We start from the raw sequence: 23,524 nt of genomic DNA on the forward strand, positions 1-23,524 counted from the left end.
CCCCGCCTGGGCCGCGGGAAGAAAAGGTCGGCCCACGCCCCGCCCCGCCAAATTTAAGAGCCCTCACTGAGCGCCGGGCGGGTCCTGAGCAACAAGTCTTACTTGCTGCCTTTTGCAGGGTCTTCTCACTCGCCTCTCCAGCTCCCCACACAGCCCCAGAGGCCCCCGGTTCCTCTCCCTGCGCCGGCCCTGACGAAGGCCACGCCATGCACAGCCCGGGGCCGCGAGGCAACCGGCCGCCCCTTCCCTCGGGAGCCGGGGCCCAGCCCCCGCGCTCGGGCAGCTCTCCGGCGCCCCGGTCCCCCGAGCTCCTGCACGGCCCCGCGGGCCCCCGCGCGCCCCGCGCTCCAGGACGCCTCGAGTCCTTCTCGGTCGAGGCCATCCTGGCGAAGCCGGACCCCCGCGTGCCGGCTGTCTCCCAGCTGTCAGGCTCCGCGTGCGTCTTCCCGGCTCTCTGGACCGCTCCCTCCCAGTATCCTGTCCCGGTTCTGCCCTGGGTGTGCCCGGCGACGTGGCTGCCCGCTTACCTGAGCGTGAGTCTCTACCCGCTATGCCTTCAGCAGCCTATGCAGGGGCTGCGCGTGGCTCACTTCGGCCTCCAGGGCCTCAGCGTCACAGGTAAGGCAGCCCGGCGCCCGCGTGCGGGGTAGTGGGCGGGGGTTGGAGAGTGGAGGCTGTGGGAGTTGGCACCCGAGTGGAAAAGTCGCTGTTTGAGAACCACACACGGTTGGAGGCGGAAGGAGGTCTACGACGGTTGACTTTGCAGTCGAAAGCGAGGACCGAGATAGAGCCTCGCTGAGAAAGACCCCAGCGCGAGGCTTCCCAGCACGCCGCTGAGGGCGGAGACAGCGCGTGTGCGGGCGGGCCAGGGACGCGCTCGGGAGGCTGCCAAGGCCAGCGCTGGGGCCGCTAGGGGACCCAGCCGGGCTCCCGGGATCCGCGTCCCTAGGCTCCCTCCCACACCCGCTTGGGGTGACGTTTGGTGGTGCACACACTTCCCCAAAGCGGCTTCCCCGAACCCATGGTCCTGCCTTTTCTGGAAGAAGTGGACGCTACAGGTGGGGCTGTTTAGGAAGGAACTGTTAGGAGGAGACCCCATTACCGCCTCCACTGCCCACGTCTATGAGAACTTGGGTTCCACACTTAACTGCTCTGAGCCTGTGTGCTTACAGAGCTCTTAGGATGGTACTTGAGCACTGGGCACTTAAATCCCGTGAGACTTTAACTGTTGAGGTAACTTTTCCCTCTAGTATTAACATCCATCTATACGGGCTTTTGCCATTTTTCGTTGACTGGTTTGTGCTTCCCCATATCCCCATGAGGAAAACGGGAGCAAAGTTATTTCGAGTCTTATCAACCCATACCAGGATCTTTGTAACACAGTCTTCCCTGGTTCCTACTCCCAGGGTACCCCGCAATCCTCCATTTCCCCTGGACTCGCAACCCCATCCAGATTCACACCACTGTAACGGGGAGCTGTGCAAAGTCAGCCCCCATTTTTTTTTTGAGACAGTCTCACTCTGTTGCCCCGACTAGAGTGCCATGGTGTCAGCCTAGCTCACAGCAACCTCAAACTCCTAGGTTCAAGCTATTCTTCTGCCTCAGCCTCCTGAGTAGGTGGGACTACAGGCACCTGCCACCAGGCTTGGCTAATTTTTTTCTATTTTTAGTTGCCTGGCTAATTTTTTTTTCTATTTATTAGTAGAGATGGGATCTCGCTCTTGCTCAGGCTGGTCTTGAATGCCTGACATCAAGTGATCCTCCCACCTCAGCCTCCCAGAGTGCTAGGATTACAGGCATGAGCCACCACGCCTGGCCTCTAAGTCAGCTTTGTCTGAGCTCTCTACACACATGAAGTCTGAATTGCAGTTTACTACTTTTGTTTGTTTGTTTTTGAGACAGGGTCTCACTCTGTTGCCCAGGCTAGAGTGCAGTGGTGTCATCACAGATCACTGCAACTTCAAACTCCTGGGCTCAAGCCATCCTCCTGCCTCAGCCTCCCAAGTAGCTGGGACTATAGATGTGCACCACCATGACTGGCTAATTTTTGGATTTTTCTCTAGAGACAGGGTCTTGCCATTGCCCTGGCTGGTCTTGAACTCCTGGTCTCAAGCAGTCCTCCCACCTTGGCACCCCATAGTGCTGGGATTACAGGCATGAGTCACCACACCTCACCAGTTTACTACTTTATATTACAGTTGTCTTATTTTCAAGTTAGTTTTTGCATGGGTGTTATAGCCACACAGTCCAAATGTCAAAATGTGTACTAAGATGTATGAAGAAGAGTGTCTTCTCCAGCTCCTGACCCCTAGCCACCTACTTCCTGAGATATTTTATGCATATTTAATACCTGGATATAGATACACACACATACATATATATTCTTTCCTTCATTTCCCTGTTACATACCATACACACTACTCTGCACCTTACTCTTTTCATTGGACCATATATTTTGGAGATTTTTCCAATCTATAAAGAGCTTTTACAACTACAGAGTAGACCATTGTAAGAATATATCACAATTTATTTAATCAGGCCCCACTGATTGTTTCTCATCATGCATTATACATAGTGCTGCAATGAGTAACCCTGCACATAGGATTCTCTAGTGTAGCTGGGATTGCTGGGTTAAAAGGTATATGCTCATGCAGTTTTGCCAGATTGCCCTCCACACAGCTGGTACCCCCGTTACCCTTCACCAGCTGTGTCTAAGAGTGTTCCCCTTCCCCACAATTTTGCCAACACAGTGTGTTATCCAACTTTAGAAATTAAGCCAATCTGATAAAAAGAAAATGTTATCTCTGTGTTGGTTCAATGTGCATTTCTCTAATATAAATGAGATTAAGCATCTTTTCATGTTAAGAGCCATTTGTATTTCCCTTTCTGTAAACTATCTGTTCATGTACTTTGCCCATTTTTCTGGTTGGTCATTTAAATCAATCCATTTGTAGAAGCTCTTTTATATTGGGAAATTAGCTCTTTGACTGTAATGAATTACAAGTACCCCCCCTTCCAGTTTACTGGCCTTTTGACTTTGATTATGGTATTTTTTTGGTCATGTAGAAAAATATTTTATTTTTTTCTCCCCCTACCTACAAATCAAAATTTTAAAATATTTTTGTGTTTGAATATATCTTTTTATAAATGAGTTCTATGTCTTGTATCATATTTGGAAAGACCTTCCCCACTCCGAGGTAATAAAATAATTCTCCCCTGGTTTCTTCTAGATTTTTGTGGGGTTGCCTTTTTACACTTAAATATTTGCTCCATTTGGAATTTTTCTTGGTGCATGGTATTAGGTATGGATCCAGCTTAATTTTTCCCAGCTCTGGAACTAATCCATTTGAAAATAATCAATCTCTTCCCTGTTGCATTATCTCTTGTGTTATACTTTTTATAACAACCATTGACTTTCTTCTTGCTCTGTAGCTGGCACAGTAATAAGCACTTCACAAGTACCATATTTTAAAATCAATCCTTGTGACATCTCTGAAAGTAAGAGGAAATCAAGGCTCACTGAAGTATATTGACTTGCCCAAGGTCTTGTGGCTGGTAACTGGTGGCAGAGCTAGGATTCCAACCAGAGCTCTTAAGGAACATACAATACAGCCTAATTTCTTCTCCCAGGGTCATAATTACTTATGATTCTGAAACAAGGCAGGAGAGACTAGGTACTACAGACTATACCAGGTTGTATGCCTGCTAGGATTTTCCTGGTCTTTTAGTCCTACCTTGGTCAGGCACATGGTAAGCCTGGTGGGCCCAGTGATTGGAGTCCCAGGCAGCCAGGACCCCAGCCCTGTTCCCTTCATTGGAGCAGTCTGTCTGCCAGCCCTGAGGCCTCCCCAAGGCTGGTGGTGGCTGAGTGGACTTAACATCACACTTGCCCTTCCTCTGCCCAGAACACTTTCCTCCTAGATAGCCCAGTGGCCCACTCCCTCATCCCCACTGAGCCCTGACTCAGGTACTTCCCCCTGATTGATGCATCTCCACTGGTCCACAACTTGGCGAGCTGAATAGTGCTTTTGTGACCCTTTAAAAGGTATCCTTTCTTCCAGGCAGACATAGCACCTTGTCAGGGGGCAAAAATGGGCCTACAGAGAGTAGGCAGAATTTTAGACCCCACTCACCCTACCAGCTGGATATCTATGTGCAGGGCACATATGTACAGAGTGGCTAGACATAGTGGACCTGTTTAAATGTCACCAACACCCTTTCTGAAGATGTAAACTACCCCCTACCAACACACATACACACTCACCCTGTCCCCTCTCCCTGCTTTTCCCCCCCTCCTGAGCACTTATTGCTATCTGACATACTAAATATATTTTTACCTTGTTTACTGTTTCCCCCACTTCTAAGCTGTAAGCTCCATGAAGATAGAGATTTTCTGTTTTATCTTGAAACCATACTTGACACATAGTAGACATTCAAAAAGTATTTGTTGAATGAATGAAGAGGGTGAATCCCTGGGGATGCCTCCTCTGCCCATCCCATGGGGTTCCCCAAAGCAGTCAAGGCGAGGAGAGGAGAGCAAGGAGAAGAGGAGGTTTGGCAACTCCTATCAAGGCCCAGAAGTTAAGCCATTGGCCAGAGAGTAGTGAAGGCAAGGAGTCTCATAGCATTGCCCTTTCTTTCTCATTTGTTTCCTGTTATTTCTGTACAGTCTTTTTGCATTCTGCCTTCCTGCCATGTTACCTGGCCAAGGGGAAGGCAGGGTAGTGGACTTGTGGGTGTGTTCTCTCCCCTCCAATACGGGTGGGCAGGCGGCTGCTGACTAACCCCCCCTGCTGCTTGTTGCTCTTCAGGTTTGGAGCTGGCTCCCTGCCCAGACCTCTGGAGCCCCCAAGACTGGGTCCCAACCAAGGACCTTCAGGACACCGACAGACACCAAAAGAGGGTCCGAACCATGTTTAAACTGGAGCAGCTGAAAGAGCTGGAGAAAGTGTTTGCAAAACAGCACAATCTGGTGGGGAAGAAGAGAGCCCAGCTGGCAGCCCAGCTCAACCTTACAGAGAACCAGGTGAGAGCAGGGACTCCTGTGGGGGCTGGGCTGCACCTGGGGACAGACACTACCTCTGGAAGGCCCCAAGTTGGGGGTGGGAGGAAGACAGGGGCCCTCTCTCTCTGTACCAGGCTGTTGGGGAGTCAGGCCCTAACTTTTTTGCACATCCCCTATATAATGAGAAAAAGAGTTCCATTTGAAGTCACACTATAGGATCAACATATGATGTTAATTTAGATTATTAGTCTAGAAACTTATAATAAAGTACTTCCATGCTAAATAAGGAGCTATTAGTGAAATTAAGTAGATATTCAAGAGACTCAATGTTTTAAAAAATAATCAATATTCCCTTGACTCCCATATTCCCCTCCAGCTATTGTACTATTTTTCTGTCCCTTTCGCAGACAGACTTCTCAAGGACTTGCTATGTTCATTCTTTCTGTGTCCTCACCTCCCATTCACTCCCTAACTCATTCCAACAAGACTTTTTTCCCTACCATTCCATCCAAACTTCTCAGCAAGGTCTCCAATAGCCTCCATGTGGCCAAAGCCAACAGATGCTTTCCTTTCCTCAACTTACTCCACCTCTCAGCAGCTCTTGGGTCAGCCACTCCTTCCCATACTGAAACACACTTTTCTCTGGGCTTCCACACACCACGCTCTCTTGGTTTTACTCCTAGCTCTCTGGCCACTTCCATCTCCTTGGCAGGTTACTCTTCCATTTAGAACCTCAAAGTCTCTCCCCAGCTGGTCTTATCTGTTCCTGTTGCTTAAAGTACCATCCATAAGCTGATGACTCCCAAATTTGTATCCTCAGCCCAACCTTCTCTCTTATGATTTATGTAATACATCTCACTACCTTATTGATGTCTCCACTTAGATGTCTCAGGCATTTCACACCTAACAAGTCTAAATCTCAATTCCTGACTGCTTTCCTCCCCAAATCTGTTTCTTTCTCATACCATGCACCATCCACCCAATTGTTAAAAAAACCTAGCTATCCTAGATTCCTCCTTCTTTCTGACTTCCAACCATCAGCAAGCTTTGTCACCTCTACCTCCAAAATGCGGCTGGAATGGCTTCATCTCCCCCCATTGTCCCTAGCATATGCCCCCAGCTCTTGCTGGACCACTGCAGTACTCCCCAACCCCCATCTCCATGCTTCTGTTATCCCTCCTTCATACAGCAGCCAAGTGTTCAGTGCTCTTAAGACATAAATAGGCTGGGTATGGTGGCTTATGCCTGTAATCCCAGCACTTTGGGAGGCTGAGGCAGGAGGATCATTTGGGGCCAGGAGTTTGAGAGCAGCTTGGGAAACATACCAAGACCCCATTCCTACAACAAAAATTTATTTTAAATTAGCCAGACATGGTGGTACATACCTGTATGTAGTCCCAACTACTTGGGAGGCTGAGGCAGGAGGATCACTTGAGCCTAGGAGTTTACAGTTGCAGTGAACTACAATGCCACTGCACTCTAGACCAGGCAACTGAGCAAGACCTTGTCCTTAAAAAAAAAAAAATGTAAATAGAACTATGTCACATCCCACTTAAAAATCTCACAGGTGACACTCCTTGCCTGTGGCCTTCCAGGTCCTGGGTGATCTGGCTCCTGCTGACCTCTCTCATTTCCCTCCTTTGGCTTCCCCTCTCACTCTCAGCCACGTTTTCTCTTCTGGTCCTCAAACACTCCAAGCTTGGTTCTACCTCAGAGCCTTCCTACAGGCTGTCCCCTGCCCCACTGGCCTGTTCTTCTCAGTCCCCGCTGGGCTGGCCTCTCTTCTTTTAAGCCTCAGCTTTAGTGCTGGTTCCTCATGGACACTCCCCCTACCCAAACCCCTGTTTGTACCCCATTTGTTTTTATATATTTCTTTGTTTACATGTTTGTTACCAATGTCCCTCTAATAGACCGTGAACTGCAGGAGGGCAGGGACCATGCCTCTATTGCTAACCGCTGTATCATCATCACCTAGGATGGTGTCTAACACATACTAAGAGCTCAATAAAGACTCATTGGATGAATGGATGGCGTCTGGAATTATAGAAAAGGATGTTTCAGAGGAGGTGCTTCCTTTAGAAGGAAGAGCAAATTTTGGCTGGACAGAGGAGGGGTGGTCACTCCAAGAACGGGGGAGCACTGGAACCTGCTGGTCACATTCTGATCTCTGCCCACTCTCCCCAATTATAGGTGAGGATCTGGTTCCAAAATCGCAGGGTCAAGTATCAGAAAGAGCAAAAGCTGAGACTGCCGCCTGAGTCTGCCAAGGCTGCCTCCCTGGATGAGCCCTCCAGCAGCTCGAACGCCAGCATCCAGAATGAAAACTCTGAGTAGGGAGTGGACGGCTGAGGACTGGGACAGGGGCCTTACCCAGGTGGCCTGGGTTAGCTCCTGTTCTGGGTACCCACTGGACCTCTCTGCCCCACATCTCAACAGAGCGTTTTTAACCAGAGGAATCTGAACTGTCAAAGCAGGGAACTTCTTTTATATACTGAGCCCTGGTAACTGGAATAATGTAATGGTCAGAGGCACAAACTTTGGCCTTCAGCTATGCCTTTGGTCAAGTTCCTGAACTTCTGACGCTTTTTTCTTCATCTGTATAATGGGTGTCTTGATAACTTAGACCGTTCATGGGTGAGATAATATGTGTAGAGCACTTACAGTGTGCCAGGCCCAGTGCGAAGCATGCAGAAACTGTTAAGGTTAGGCCCCCTTAGAAAAAACAAACTGTTTTTCCTCTGCTCTCACCCATAGAGTCAACACCAGAAGATTTCTGTGACCAAACATATGGGTTTTTTCCCCACACACCAAACAGCCAACACCAGCTGGGTGTCCTCTAATTCAGTTCAATTCTGACACTGTCTACCTGCAGGTAGCCTCAGATCCCACAGCTTGAGGGCTCAATCCTACAAGACTGCCCCCTACTTTCCACGCCAATTAGAAGCCCCAGGTTTTACCTGTGCTTCTGATGGACCATTATTTATTTATTTATTTATTTGGAGACAGAGTCTCACTCTGTTGCCTGGGCTAGAGTGGCATGGCATCAGCCTAGCTCACAGCAACCTCAAACTCCTGGGCTTAAGCAATCCTTCTGCCTCAGCCTCCAGAATAGCTGGAACTACAGGCATGTGCCACAATGCCCGGCTAATTTTTTCTATATATTTTTAGTTGTCCAGCTAATTTCTTTCTATTGTTTTTAGTAGAGATGGGGTCTCGCTCTTGCTCAGGCTGGTCTCAAACTCCTGACCTCGAGTGATCCTCCCACCTCGGCCTCCCAGAGCGCTAGGATTATAGGCATGAGCCACCGCGCCTAGCCTGATGGACCATTTATAAATTGGGGTTCCCATGAATCCTTCCTTGGGTTTTATAAATTTGCTAGAGTGGCTCATAGAACTTAAGGAAACACTTATGCTTACCAGTTTATTATAAAAGATATTACAAAGGATACAGATGAAGAGATACATAGGATGAGGTATGGGGGAGGGGTATGGAGCTTCCATGCCCTCCCTGGGTGTGCCACTCTCCAGGAACTGTCACATGTTCAGCTTTCTATAAGCTCTCCAAACCCTATCTGTTTTTGTGGAGCTTTACTTATATAGGCACAATTGATTAAATCATTGACCACTGTTGATCGATTTAACCTTCAGGCTGAGCAATGTGGCTCATGCCTGTAATCCTAGCACTTTGGGAGGCTGAGGCGGTAGGATTGCTTGAGGCCAGGAGTTTGAGGTTGCTGTGAGCTTTGAGCATGCCACTGTATTCTAGCTCCTGCAAAAGAGAGAGACCCTGGCTGTAAAAAAAAAAAAATTTTTTTTCAGTCCCTCTCCCCTCCTGGGAGGTTGGGAGGTAGGCTGAAAATCCTAACCCTCTAATCCTTGGTCTTTCTGGTGAGCAGCCCCCATCATGAAGCTAGCTAGGGCTATCAGCCATCAACTCAATTAGCATACAATAAGATATCACTTAGGAGATTCCAAGACCAAATATATATTTCACAATATCACAGCCCCCCTCACCTGGGGGAGTGGTACCTGTAGCAGCTTTAGCTTCCCAGGGATTAATCTTTTCCTGGCCTGGCTGGGCAGGGGGTAGGGAAGGGTGGGAGAAGGGGACTCCTTGAATCAGTGTCTGGGCATAGAAGACTTCCCCACCAGAGATGGTGGAGTTGAGAGCAAAGACGAGGGGAAGGTAGACTGTTTAGCCCACTTCACCTCACAAGAGATTCTGAAAGTTTTCTTGTTTTGTCTGAATTGTTGCCATTCTCAGGAACTCAGGCCCAGCTGCCTTCTTGGAGCAGTATGCTACCTTGACCACCGTCTCTTCCCCTCCAGCTACCCACCACAACCCCCTCCCATCTTTTTATAGAACAGTTTATTCTGTCTATGCCAAGGCTGGCACTTTGTCAAACTCTGCTGGGTTTTCACAAAACAGTTATTATTTCCCTTCTTGACCCTGACTAAGCCTGACAGCCTACCCTCCTGGAAAGCCTGCCACCAGCATTTTCAGAGGCCATTTCTGTAGTACAGACCATTCAGATTCCAGACTAACTCCTGGGGGCTCAGGTGAGGGGTAGAGGGAGGTCCGTCCTGCCAGCTGGTAGGGAGTGAGGGCATGGTCCCCAGCTGCCCTCAAGGTGGAGTTTTCTGAGAGTGGCAAGGCCCCCAAAGCGTATTTTTTTTTTTAAATCATGTCAGTTACCTATACAGCAGTTACTGGGCTCTACTCAGTCCCCAAATGTCACCATAAGACTATAGCAGATGCAGACACAGATCTCTTTTCAAGGAACACAGAATCAACTGGGGATAAGGAAACAAAATAAGGCATGATGGTCGAGCCTAGCTGTGGGTCAGTGGTTTGCAGCTTTTTGGGGTCCTGAATGGGAGAACAGACTCCTCTCTCTTCTCAGATAATGTGCATATGCACACTCACTTCTGCATTCGATTTCAGGGGTCCTCAGATCTGAGGTTTACCATGGACCCCTTCACTACCCACAGGCTGCAAGGTCCCCAAGCCCCTGAAGAATCGGAGAGGCACATGTCCACCTTGCCCTTTCCGTAGGATTGTCTGCCCCGCTGTCAGAGGGTTTATGGAGAAACGAAATCTTGTGGTGGACTTTGTAGGTGGGGTGAATCCGAGGGTATAAACAAATCTAGTCCTTCCCTTAAGGTTGAGGGTCAGAATAGGAGTAAGTGCCTTCTGCTTTCCCAACCCTTGGTCCAGGGCTAGGTCCAAAGAGTGCTTTACTCAATTAAGACAGGCCACTGTGTGGACACAGACAACAGACATACAAACATGCACTTGGACACAGACACACATCAGAAGTACATACGCATACATGGACTCTGATACAGAGGTACATAGTGGTCACAAAGACACAGACAAAAAATACACAGATGTAAAAGCACAAAGAAAGGCCCAGCTACACCCAGTCAATGAACCAAGGGACCTAAATTCAGACTCACTAGAGCGCAAACCCTCGCAGCCTCACAGACACTCACGCCGGGGGCGGGGCTGAAAAGGGGCGGGACCTCCCAGGTCGAGGCGGGGTCAAGGGTCAGAAGGCGGAGGCGCGCCCAAGATGGCGGCCTCCATGTGCGACGTGTTCTCCTTCTGCGTGGGCGTGGCGGGCAGGGCCCGGGTCTCAGTGGAAGTCCGTTTCGTGAGCAGCGCCAAGGTGAGGCCGAGGCGGATCTGGCCGGGAGCCCCAACCCCGTTCGGCCTTGGAGATAGCCCCGCGGGACCCCAAGGCTGGAGCCTAGTGGCTCCTGTGCCGCTTGGACGCTGCGGCTCGGCCCCTGCTCGCGGCCTGGGGGCTCCGTGTCTGTCCCCACGCTCAGGCTCCTGGCGCGGTCACGCGGTGGACTTGGGCTTCCACAGTCTCCTTGCGCTTCCCCTCCCGACGCAACCCGACCCGCCAAGCAGTGGCCTTGCTGTGCCTGCTTGGGGCGGGGCTAGGGGGTCCGAGGCCTCCTGGCCAAGGGTGGGGGCTTTGCTGTTGGGCCCCTGGAACCGTGGATAGAGACGTGCTAGGGAGAGAGAACTGAGGTATCAAAAAGCGTGGGTCCTCTGGGAACTTTCTGAGTGAGATTTGGGTGTGGGGCTGAGGAGAGAGGCCAGGACCCTTCACGAAGGACCTTGGAGTGCTAAGGAATTTGGACCAGAACCCCAAGGCCATGAGAGCATTTGAAGGGTTTTTAGTAGGAAAGTGAAATGATTTTGTCATTTTATTACCGTGTCTTAAAAGTTCACTGTGGAAAAAAATAGAAAATGCATGTAAGGAAAAAAAAGATAAAAATCACTCATAATTCTATACTTATGCAAATATGTATATATAAAAATTACATTTTTAGGATCTGCATTTTGATGCAGCAGTGAATCAATGGTAATAAACCTATTTCTACGTGTTAATTTTTAAGAACTGAATAGAATAGTCTCTTCCGTGGAGGACCACAGTTCACTCAACTAATCCCTTATTAATGGGCCCTTTATTGTTGTTACTTATTTTTCATCACTGGAGTCAAAGGTCTTGGAGTTCATTTTCTGTGCAGACATCCTTTTGTTCTCTCCTGCATTGTTTTCTTTCCTAGTTATCTTTGCAAATTGATGTGTGCAAAATGGTATTGCTTTGTTCTCATTTACGCTTCTTTGGTTACTAGTGAGAATGAATAATTTATTATTTGTAGTGGCTGTGTGTATCCTTGGTCCTTGCCCAAGATGTTAGCCCTCTAGTCATCTGTCTCTTGCTGTCAGCATTATCATATTGATCCAGTTTCTCAACCCAACCTTCCCTTGCCTTCTTTCTGTTCCAGAGGCATCTGGAGCACTCCTGTCTTTCCCAGTAAATCAGCTCCCCTACATCCTTGTTCTCCTTAGCTGCTCTTACCTCCGTTTCTACCCAGAACCTCTAGTGCTCCTGGGTGGCCCGCAGTTTGAAGGGTTCTCAGTTCTATCACTCCTAGTTTGCAGTGATATTCATCTTTATCTTCATTAGCCCCCAATCTCTCAGTCTTCTCCTTTCTTCACTCCTTCCCTCTTTATCACCTCAACCACTCTCCTTGCACATATGCCCTGTCCCAGTCTTCTGTTAAGGTTCCAGCTGAGAGTCCTCTCCCTGCCTGCTGCTGGAGAAAATCACATACCTACCTGGACTTGGTCACAAGATGGATTATCCTGGGTCTTTTGTATCTGTATTCATCAAGTTAGATTGGTTTGCGATTTTTTTTTCTTTGTGTGTATGCTTATTTTTTGGTAAAATGGAGAAGCTGTCCATTTTTTTTTTCTGTCATTAAATAGTTTAAATAGCATGAGAATTTTTTATTCTTTGAAGGAGAGAATTGGCTCATGAAACCAATTCATATAAACTGGGGCCTCATGTGGTAGTACTTTTTGACCACTTTTTAATGCTTCTGTGGATATTGGCAGGAATGACTTTTTAAAAATTTACCAACTATTATGCCAGGGACATGACCAATCAGAACAGAAACCAGACCAGGTCCAGTGGATGCCGGCTGGACTGCTATACTGGTGCACACTAGCCAGATATCAACATGGTTTATTGTGGGCTTTCTTCCTTTTGAATTCAGTTTTGGTCATTTGTATTTTTCTAGAAAATAAACCATTTAATCAAGATTTTAAAATTTACAGCAAGGCAGGGTGAGATGGCTCATGCCTGTAATATTGGCACTTTGGGACGCTGGGGAGGATTGCTTGAGGTCAGGAGTTGGAAACCAGCCTGAGCAAGAGTGAGACCCGTCTATACTGAAAATAGAAAAAATTAGCCATACATGGTGGTGTGCGCCTGTAGTCCTAGCTACTCTGGAGGCTGGGGCAGGAGGATCACATGAGCCCAGGAGTTTGAGATTGCAGTGAGCTATAAGCACACCGTTGCACTCTAGCTCAGGTGACAGAGAGACCCTGTCTCAAAAAAAAAAAAAAAAAAATTACTGCATAGTCTTAGAATTTTTCATGATCTTTTCTTAAACTTTCTTTTTCAGATTGGAAATAATGTTTGTATGGTTTGTCCCCTTTCCATTAAGTTTCAGTGCTTCTTGATGTTATGAGTGAGAGCTGTTTTTCTTCAAACACTTCCATTTGTTTTGGAAATGAGTGGCTTTATAAAGGAACAACAATATTTGATTACTAAATATTTTCTGTATTTGGTCCTCCAGAAAGAGGGAGAGGGAGATTGAAGTTTGAGATTGTCAGAGATTAAGTGGGTCCCTGTTCATATCATTTTATCCCATAGAGGAAGGCCAAGTTTTCATTTTGCTAGATTGGGTCCCAGGGCTACAAGGCATAGGAGAGGGGCTTCCAGGAAGACAGTCAAGGGTGTGTCTGAGGCTTTGCCCCATGGTTTTGTTTCACCTGTTCCATTCTACTGTTAAGAAGAGCTCCCACAGTTGTTCATAGGGTTGAGATTTGTGGCGCATGGGCTGTTCAGGGCCTGTCCTGGTCCGCACATCCCTGCCGCTTTGAGTTTTGGAGGCACCCCTGTCAGGCCAGAGCAGCAGTGCTAGAAGGAAGCAGGGAGCTACCTGGGAGGCTACAGTGACAGGACATTTCACTGCTGTGTCAAGCATTTTTTTCCTTTCCCTTGGTTGTGGCAGCTCAGTGTAGGCAGAGCACCAATCCTCTTCTCTAATTCTCTATGTGAGTAGGGGGAGTAAGTGTTCAGCAAGACCAATAGCTGCCTGGGTTCTGAAGCCATCTCCTGAGTTCCTTTGCACATTTGAGAGATGGCAATTCAGAGGTTGTTTTCTCATCCTTCATCATTTACATGATGTGTATGCTATTTTAGACCAGTGCTTCTCAAACTTCAACATGCATATGAATCACGTGGGAATCTTGTTAAAATGCGGATTCTGATTCAGCAGCTCTTGGGTGGGGCCCAAGATTCTGTGTTTCTAACAGTGTCCCAGGTGATGTCTATGCTGCCAGTCCATGCACCTCACACTGAGTAGTAAGGAAGTAGAGCTAGCTCATGAGGTTCATTCATCTGTGCTATATTATTGCATCCTGGAAACTACCTGGTAAGTGTTGTTATAATACTCACTTTTCATATGGGAAACAGATGCAAAGAAGTGAAGCAACTGGCTCAAATGTTCACAGCAAGTTAACAATAGAACTCGTGCTAGGATTAGCTCATTTCTTTCAGTGTAACCCCTGAGCAGTGCTAGGCACTGTGCTAGGTGCCGTGGGTACCCAGCTGACCAAGGAAGAGGGCACATTTTTCCCCAAACTCGGCCTCCCTCTTCCATGGTGTAGGATTTCTCTGCAACCCTGAGGAGCAGCAGTACTGCCAGGATCCTGGAAGGGCACATGGGTGACTCAGGGAAGGCTGCTCTGCTATTACCAGCCTCTGGTACAGGAGGCTCCAGCATGCTATGAGCCTTGGCCCTGCTCTGGCCATCCTAAAAATTCTCCTCCTGTGAGTAGTCTGAGTTGGCTGCCATGGTGGTTCCCGCCCTGTCCCAGGCCTTCTGCTCTGAATATGCTGAGAGAGGTGCAACCGGAAGTAAGTCAGAGCTGCATTTCTAGAGGAGGCAGTTATGGAGGGTGTTGACCACTCTCCATGAGCCCTCAGAGGTGGAGGCCTCTGCTAAGAGGGAGGCATGTCAGGGTGAGGCAGGACAGCCTCTTCGGAGCTCCTGGAGCTATGTCCTCTGTCCCTTCTTATGGCCATCCTCTTCCCTCTCTACCCTTTAAGGGAAAGGGGCTGTTTGCCACACAGCTGATCCGGAAGGGGGAGACCATCTTCGTAGAACAGCCCCTGGTGGCTGCGCAATTTCTCTGGAATGCACTTTATCAATACCGAGGTGAGCACATCTTGCCTACTCCTCATGGCTGCTGGGCCCAGTTGCCTTTGTGCACAGAAGAGAGTATATGTCCCTACTGGTTGATGTCTCCGAGACTCCAGGTGTTGGGAGGAAATGCTGTCTCCCTTTGGAGAACTCTGCCTGAAAACCATGCCTCTGTCTGACTTCAATTGTTTGGGGCTGTGAGCCTGCAGTAGGAAGCTCTTCTGACATGCTTCCTGTGGGAGGATGTCACTCAGGCAGGACTCAGAGTCTGGCCCCATAGTACGAGGGACTGGACGTCATGGTGAAGGGCTCTGTGCCAAAGTGGAGCCCTTCAGCAAGAGGAGGCCACATGGCCCTTGTTCAGAGAAGGCTGAGTGAGGAGTCCAAAGCAAGTAGGATGCCCTTAGCTTTGCTGGCCACATGCTTTTTTCACACTTTTCTTAAGCTTGGAGACACACCATGAAAAGAGGGTCAGTTGGCTCCAGAGGATGAGGAAAGCCCAGTGTGGGGGTAGTTGGGGGCAGCCCCACAGAGTGGGTCTGATTGGGAAGGAGGGAGAGTCAGACAGTAGGGACTAGGGGGGGTCTTTGAGAGGGAGGAGGATCATCCACCTTTGGATGCATGTAAAAATTCATTCATTCATTCTATTCATTAATGTAGTCATTCATTCACTTCCCAAACTTTTATGGAGCACTCGCTGTGTGCTGGGCACCATTCTAGCCCGGAGATACTTGAATGTGTCTGTGAAAAGGACAGATGTGTCCCCTGCTGTCGTGACACTTACATTGTCATGTCTGGCTCTCACCCTCAGCCTGTGACCACTGCCTTCGGGCACTGGAGAAGGCTGAGGAGAACGCCCAGAGGCTGACTGGGAAACCAGGCCAGGTTCTGCCTCACCCAGAGCTGTGCACTGTGCGCAAGGACCTCCACCAGAACTGTCCCCACTGCCAGGTGAGCATGTCCGGGGAATTTACCTGTAAGGGAGTGGGCGAGGGAGGCCTTAGCTGAAGTCCTCATTGGAGAGACAGGAGCAAAGACAGACCTGGTCATGGCCCTTGAAAGCTACAATGTAGGGGCAAGATATTGAAAAGGCTTGGATATTGTTACAGTTTCATCTTTCCTGTCCCAGTTCCATTGTCTAGAAAACGGGCTTGCTGGGGAGCTTGCCTTCTTCCTGAGGGCCTGGCCAGGGCTCTCCCCTCTACCTGAAAAGTTCTCTTGCCTTTCTGTGGTTTTACAAGCCTAGGTTAGGTGCACTTTGCACATGGTCCCAGGGCACCCTAATGTTTTCTCATCTCATAATACCTCTGAGCTATGGCTCAGGGGTTCTTTGTGGAAGAAATGCAGTTAGAAGAGGTGAGTACTATATGGGAAGTCTCTGCCTTGCCCCCTGCTACCCCATGGCCAGATCCTGGGGTGCTGACCTCACCCCACCTAACAGGTGATGTACTGCAGTGCAGAGTGTCGGCTGGCGGCTGCTGAGCAATACCACCAGGTCCTGTGCCCCGGCCCCTCCCAGGATGACCCCCTGCATCCTCTCAATAAGCTACAGGAGGCATGGAGGTAGGTCTTTTTTCCTCTCTTCTTTCCTTTATTCTCCCCTCCCTGCTTGCCTTCCATGGACTCAGCAGATGTTGCCATCTTTCTTAAGTTACCATCCCCCAGATTTTCTCTCCATTCTTAGGGTTAAATAGAGGTCACATCTCCCAACCTCCTGCCTTTATTCTGGGCTGCCAGTCCTGCTATCCTCAGCATTTTACACACTCCCCGAAAGAGCCCCATTAAGCCCAGGGGCATGCCAAGTCCTGCCTGAGTCCCTGCCTGTGACTTTCTCTCTTTGTAATAGATGAAATTGGTGGGAAGGTTTCTCTCTACCAGTCAGACTGGGTTTCCCTGGGCTCAACTACTGGGGAAGGAATTTCTAGGCAAAACTTTTTTTCTCCTTCCCAGGAGTGTTCATTATCCCCCTGAGACAGCAAGCATCATGCTGATGGCCCGGATGGTGGCCACAGTGAAGCAGGTGAGCCCACCTGACCCTCCTGGGGAGCTGACTTTGGCCCTGTTCAACCCTTAGTCTTGGTCTGTTTCTCATCTCAAGGCCCTAGCTTAGATGCAGAATTCTTCCTGGCCTTCACAAAAGAGAGTTGCTTGCTATGTAAAACCTTAGGAATATGCTCGACATAAATCAGGCATGGGGAGTCAGGGAGCCGGGGCTTATTTGGTCTTTGATGTACAAGAAGATGTCTTGGGTGCAGCAACGTATGCATTCAATTTATAAGCACTTTTTCAGGATTGTATCTTACCTAAAGTGAGAGAAGGCACTCCAACCACCTTCTGTTAATATTGTTAATCAGCGTCATTCTCCTGTTTTTCCAAGTGTTGTTGAACTGGTTAGCTCCCCTCCATCTGGGGAATTGGTGGGGGGTAGACAGCTTGGGGAGTAAGCCTCGGGCAGAAGAAGGGCTCCTGGAAGCTCAGGTGTGGTAGGATCTCCCTGATGGCAGGGGCTTTTGAAACAGCTGCCCCTCCCACATGGGTCGGAGTGCCAGTGCTAAGGTGGGTGTCCATGACCCTTAAGTATATTTGTTCACTGCAGGCTAAGGATAAGGACCGTTGGATCAGGCTCTTCTCTCAATTCTGTAACAAAACTGCCAATGAGGAGGAGGAAATTGTCCACAAACTCCTGGGGGACAAATTCAAGGTTAGTCTTTTCTGATGACCCATCTCCCCCCGCCGCCCTGCCTTCCCCAAATAGCCTAGGATGTATGTGGCTACCTGTAGAGAGTTCCACATTTGATCCCTTCCCAGCTATAGGAATGGCTTAGAACCTGGGCTCAAAAATTGATTCAGAGACATTCTGGCCACTATTTAACTTCATGACCTAATGTGGCCCTACAGTTGGAAAGTGGGAAAGTAGAGTGGTGACAGAGGAAGAACCCTCTGCCCTGAAAGCACTCTGTACCTGTTGTAGGAAGGCAGAACTCCCGTCACAGGATAGAGGGGTCCACAGAGTCAGAGAGTAGTGTGAAACTGCCAATGTACTGAGCGCCCATTCCCAGTCAGCGTACTGATTCTCACTGAGGACAGCAGACTTCCACACAGGAGCTGCCTGAGGGTGGAGGCAGGATGCATCTAGGGTAGGCCCTCCTGTGTTGAATTCAGTGGAAAGGAAGGGGAGAGCCTACTAGTCTGGAGTTGGGGCAGGAGAGCTTTGAGGATGGTGATGAGGACAAACGTTCTAAGCCAGGCTGCCTCAGACTTGCTGGTACAAGTGCTGGAAAATGAGGAGAAATTTTGGCTGGGAGCAGGCCAGTGGACTGCCAAAACTCTTTGGCAATAGGACTCTGTGGTCTTCCTTTGCCCCCAGGGGAAGCTCAGTCTGTAGAGCTGGCCCTTTTTTCTTCCCTCTCCTGGTCTTCTGGGCCCTGCCTGGGTGCTATGGGAAATCCCAGGGATGCAAGTCTCTCCCTGCTTCCCCTAAACCAGGGCCAACTGGACCTTCTGCGGAGACTCTTCACAGAGGCCCTTTATGAGGAAGCACTCAGCCAGGTGAGTGTGGGGAGGGCAGGAAAAATGGCAGCCTTGTCACTCTAGTTCTCCAGGAGCAGCTGAGTCAGCGTCTCCTCCTGGGGCAGCTAAGCCAAAATCAGCTTGGTCTTCTAGAGTTGGGATGGGCCTGACTCACAGAAGACTTCCTGAACAGAGTCATGTTAGGAAGAAAAGCAAGTGGCTGTAACCTGAGCACTCATCTCCTCTCTTTCTCCCCCACAGTGGTTCACTCCAGATGGATTCCGATCTCTCTTTGCTCTCGTTGGGACCAATGGCCAAGGAATTGGGACTAGGTTAGGAGAGAATATTCCAGAGCTATTGGACTTATCTCTCAGGGATTGGGTGGGAGATTGATTGAGGAAGGTAGCCACAGTGCTGCTCAAGACTGGGGTGGGGTAGAGTGTGACTCTGTGGCTAGAGGGCTGAACTGGATACAGTGGTGGGGAGTCAGAAAGAATGAGGCCGTGGAGTCTGCACTTGGGAGCCTTGGACTTTTAGGGAAGATGGGGCCCCTACCCTGGAGAAAAAATCGGGCAGGGGTGGGAGACCCTTCTTCCTGGGCTTAACCTGCCTGGAGGTGGAGAGCCCTGTGACCTGGGGTTCCTCCTCTCCAACCATGGGCTGCCTGGGACCCTCAGCTCCCTGAGCCAATGGGTCCATGCCTGTGACGCTCTGGAGCTGAAGCCTCAGGACCGCGAGCAGCTGGATGCTTTCATTGACCAACTGTATAAGGACATCGAGGCAGGTTGGTGAGATGGGGCCTTGGCCTCACGCAACCTTAGAGAACCCCCAGGCAGATGGGGGACACCCAGTCTGTCCCCAGGGTATTTTGAGTTAATGGGGGGCTGGGGGGAAGGTAATCCCTATGTGCCTGTGTGGAGCTTCAGATCTGTCCATAGGACGCACAGTGAGAAATGGCCCCATGATCCATCCAGAAGCTTGATGCTGGGAGGAGGGGGAGTGCTGGAACATAGGGTGATGTCATAGACAGAAAAGCAAGGTTTGTGTCTCAGAGAAGCAAGTTTAGATAAAGTGGTAGGGACTGGGTGCATTAGTGTGGTGGGGTGGCAGGACAGTAGAGCCAGTGCCTGTCCTTCTGAGCCTAGTTTCCTTTTCTCACCTGTAAAATGGGTAGAATAATGTCTGCATATTACTGTCTTACAGCAACCGGCGAGTTTCTTAACTGTGAAGGATCTGGCCTCTTTGTGCTTCAGAGCTGCTGTGAGTTACGGCATTGAGGAGGGATGGTCCCAGGTGTTTCTGCCTTTGCCAGGTGGCCTCACAGCCACAGTTCATCTTTCTCAGTTGGCCCTTTGTAGGCTAGTAGGGTTGAGTCTGGGAACAGGGTTAGGTCTGAGTTTCCTAGGGAATTCCCTTGGGCCTTTTTGTTCCATTATTGTTTCATTCATTCATCCAACTGCTTGTGCTTTAATATATGCTTATATATAAAACCTGACTGTGGGCCAGGCCCTGTGTGAAGGCAGGCACAGAGCTCTGATTCTGTAAAGGGAAGCATGGCCTTTGCACCATCACTGCCCTGTGAGATTTGATAGGGAGTATTGGGAGAGCCTGAGAGGCCCTCAGGATCTTGGGAAGAGGGAGTTCAGACCAGAAGGCGGGTCTCACGAAGCACCTGATGGAGAGGGGCAGAGTCACTCAGACAACTATCTTTTCCAGATCTCAGCCTCCCACCTTCTGGTTTCTTCCCTGCAAACTCCTCCCAGGCCCCAATGCCACTGTACCCCTACCAAACTGGGTTCTCAGGGGGCCTGAGTCAGCCATTACCAGATGTCCAGTAGCAGACAGAACTGAGTTCAGTGTCTGGTGTAGGCATCCCTCCAGAGACAATGGGAACACAACTGAGAATGAAGTTGGCCAGTCGTGAGAGGCTGGAATGGGGAGTGATGTGGGAGTGCATTTGTGCCTGGGCTCTGTGGCCTTCAAGAAAGAGCACTGGATGGGGAGTCAGGAAACTTGGGTTCTAGTATCTGTTCAGCTCTGGCAGGGATAAGAGACCAAGAAAGGATGGAACCCATAGCTCTGCAAAGTTGAGGCCATTATTTTTTTTAGTCAATAATCCTCATTATCTGCCTCTTGTGACCCAGGCAACCACAGCTGTGTTCCCAATGCAGAGACCTCCTTCCCAGAAAACAACTTCCTTTTGCATGTCACCGCCCTGGAGGATATTAAGCCAGGAGAGGTGAGGGGGGCCAGGAGCTATGAGGGGTTGGGTGGGCAGTGGGCCTTGGAAGTTATCCCCAGGGATTAGGGGCAGCACTGGCTAGAGCCTCTTAAAGTTCAGGCTGTTGGGTTGGATTCCCACATGGCCCAGGGCCTAAGTCTTTTAGCCCTGCAGTCCCTAGCCCCCAGGCTGTGGACTGGTACCCATTAGGTTCGTGGCCTGTTAGGAATCGGGCTGCACAGGAGGAGGGGCGATAGAGTGAAGCTTCATCTGTATTTACAACCACTCCCCATCACTTGAATCAGTGAATAAGCTCCACCTCCTGTCAGATCAGTGGTAGCATTAGATTCTCATAGGAGCAGGAACCCTATCATAAACTGTGTATGTGAGGGATCTAGGTTGTGTGCTCCTTATGAGAATCTAATGCCTGATGATCTGAGGTGGTGATGCTAGCACTGGGGAGTGGCAGCAAATACAGATTATCATTAGCAGAGAGGTTTGACTGCACAAGAAATGTAACGCGCTTGAATCATCCTGACTGTCCCCTCACATCTGTGGAAAAATTGTCTTCTATGAAATCAGTCCCTGGTGCCAAAAATGTTGGGGACCACTGTTTTAGCCCATGGCTACATTATAACCCTACTCTCCTTCTTCAAAATACAACTCCAGAATGCCTCAGAGCAGTGTTTGAAGGACAGCTGTGTGTCTAGGTTCTTGACCCCAGCTACATTTTGGTCAACAATTCTGCAGTTTCTAAGAAAGCAGGAGATAGCTCTTTGTGACTTGGGCCTTGGCAGGCTGGTGTTGGTTTGAGATCTTGGCTGTTGGTACAGTGCACGAAGCCTGGCTGAATCTCCTTCCAGAGCAAGTAGCATTACACCAAGATAACCTCTGATCCTAGCCACAGACATTGGCCATTGGCGGCTTTCACCATGTCCTGAGGCTAACCACAGTCTCCTCTCTGTCTCAGACATAGATTAGGACACAGGAGCCTTATAGTGGCCTGCCTGCTGAAGGCACAGGGGACTGGATCAGGGCAGCCCACCCCTTCGCTGAAGGGCAGCTCAGGCCTGACTCCTGAAGACGGGGCAGTGGTTGGAGAGAGGCCAGGTGTTGGGGGAGGCCTTTATCCCATCTAATACAGAGCACAGACCATCAGACCCCACTTCTCTGCCCTACAGGAAATTTGTATCAGCTACTTAGACTGCTGTCAGCGGTGAGCGCAGCCGCCACAGCCGCCACAAGATCCTCAGGTGCCAGTTGGGAACATGGTTGGGCAGCTGGGTTCTGGGTCCTCCATCCCAATGCATGCCTGACTTTTCACCCTCCCCCTCGTCCCACTTCTGCAGGGAGAACTATCTGTTTATCTGTTCCTGTCCCAAATGCCTGGCAGAGGCTGATGAACCCAATGTGACCTCAGAGGAGGAAGAGGAAGAAGAGGAGGAGGAAGGAGAGCCAGAAGATGCAGAGCTAGGGGATGAGATGACTGATGTGTGATGTTGCCCTACCCAGAAGGAGCTCTGCCCCAGACGCTGCTGGAAAAGGGGGCCCTTCCCCCAGAGAAGAGGAAGGAAGGAAGGAACTCCTCACTCCCATTGCCTGCTTTCCCCTGTTCCAGCTCTCCCTGCCAGAGGGTAGGATAGAGGCTGGACCCCAGGCCCCCAACCCCCATGAGACCTCATGCCCTATACACTGCTGCTGAGGTGGCTTATGCTCTGCACTGTCACTGAGCCTTTCAGAACCAGCCTCCTCCTGAGCTCACTCCACTCTAGGGTTGGAGGGGTTGGAACCCGGGTCAGGGCCTAACAGTGTTTCCTCCCCTTGGCCCTACGGCCCACGTTCACCCATCCATGTGAGGCTTCTCCCCTCTCAACTTGCTATTGATTCATTTTGAGGGGGGTAACAATATGGCAAATCGAAGACAGAACAATTTTATTGAAGCAGAAAGGGGCGGTAGTAAGGTGTCCTCACCTACTTCCGTACCTCCCACCTGCCACAGTTGTAGCTTATAAGGCTACTGCTTGACCACAAGCCCGGCAAGGAGAGGCAGGCAGAAGGATCTGGCCTCCTGAGCCCCTTCCCTAAGGCTGTCTAGTGGGGAACACTGGATCAGGGGGATTACTTCCCCCTTTCCCCCTCCACTCCCACCATTTGGACATCTGGGGACGTGGAGATTAACCCCTTCCCCAGACTCCAGAATCTCTGTTGCCTGTGCCTTGCCCCTCAGGCCCTGGCACAGTGGCTGGCCCTGTGGGGTAGGAAGAAGCCTCTGCCTTGCTCAGGAGGGGAATGTGGGGGCTCATCACCCTTTCTCACACCTTCTTCCCACTGAGCACTCTAGCAGCATGGCTGAGACTTGGGGGTTGACAGGCCTGTGCTCCTTAATTGAGGATGCTCTAGTCTTCGCTGGGGCTAGTTAAAATGGGTCAGTAAGGGGCTGTCCTGGCCTCGGTTTCCATCTCTATGGTCTCCACAGAGGAACATTGAAGTCTTCCAGATACCTAGAGGAGCTGGGCTAGAGATTAGCCCTGACTGTGTCCCCTCCTTCCCCTGGATTAGCACCACCACCCGCCTCACTCTTAGTTTGGATGTTGTGGGAACTACAACCCATCACTCTTGGTGCCTTCCTTTCCTGGAGGGGCCTACCACGTCTTGCTGAGGGATCCCGGGCAGGGCAGGTGCCCAACCCACAGGCCCTTGTCTGGACAATAGAGCCAGGTGGAACCTGCCTATCTGGCCCCCTCGGTTTTTACTCCACGGCAGCCAGTACCCCTTCCCACCACCGCCTGCCCACTTTTCTCAATAAAATGTGAGTGGTGACAGGCCTCTGCAGGAATACTTTGTGGAAAGTGGCTGGACAGGCTGCCCAGGGCACACAGCAGTCAGGTAGGAAGGTGCAAAGGGGCACAGGTTAGACCAGGCAATGGCAGGAAATGGAAGCTCCAGGCTCCCCAGCTTGGGCTCATCTCTGCTCTTATCTGCACTGTGCTG

The 23,524-nt window shown here is 50.0% G+C and overlaps 2 protein-coding genes across 2 annotated transcripts; both read left to right on the top strand.

The window, feature by feature from the left end:
* The first annotated feature begins 206 nt into the window (after positions 1-206).
* NOTO (notochord homeobox) lies at positions 207-7,437 on the top strand. Its single transcript, XM_045549859.1, has 3 exons — positions 207-618; positions 4,812-5,026; positions 7,196-7,437. Exons 1-3 carry the CDS (start codon positions 207-209, stop codon positions 7,337-7,339), a joined length of 771 nt encoding a protein of 256 aa, XP_045405815.1. The 3' UTR covers positions 7,340-7,437.
* Positions 7,438-10,541: 3,104 nt separating this feature from the next.
* On the top strand, positions 10,542-23,353 carry SMYD5 (SMYD family member 5). Its single transcript, XM_045549862.1, is given in 14 exon segments — positions 10,542-10,676; positions 14,709-14,817; positions 15,614-15,753; positions 16,244-16,365; positions 16,753-16,822; positions 17,399-17,503; positions 18,289-18,351; positions 18,574-18,644; positions 18,990-19,096; positions 19,516-19,572; positions 20,457-20,551; positions 21,715-21,750; positions 21,752-21,786; positions 21,883-23,353. Coding segments are annotated over 14 exon segments (1,254 nt in total). The 5' UTR covers positions 10,542-10,580; the 3' UTR covers positions 22,031-23,353.
* The last annotated feature ends 171 nt before the right edge of the window (positions 23,354-23,524 follow it).

The sequence above is a fragment of the Lemur catta genome, chromosome 4 (genome assembly GCF_020740605.2).
Source record: "Lemur catta isolate mLemCat1 chromosome 4, mLemCat1.pri, whole genome shotgun sequence".
Lineage (NCBI taxonomy): Eukaryota > Metazoa > Chordata > Mammalia > Primates > Lemuridae > Lemur > Lemur catta.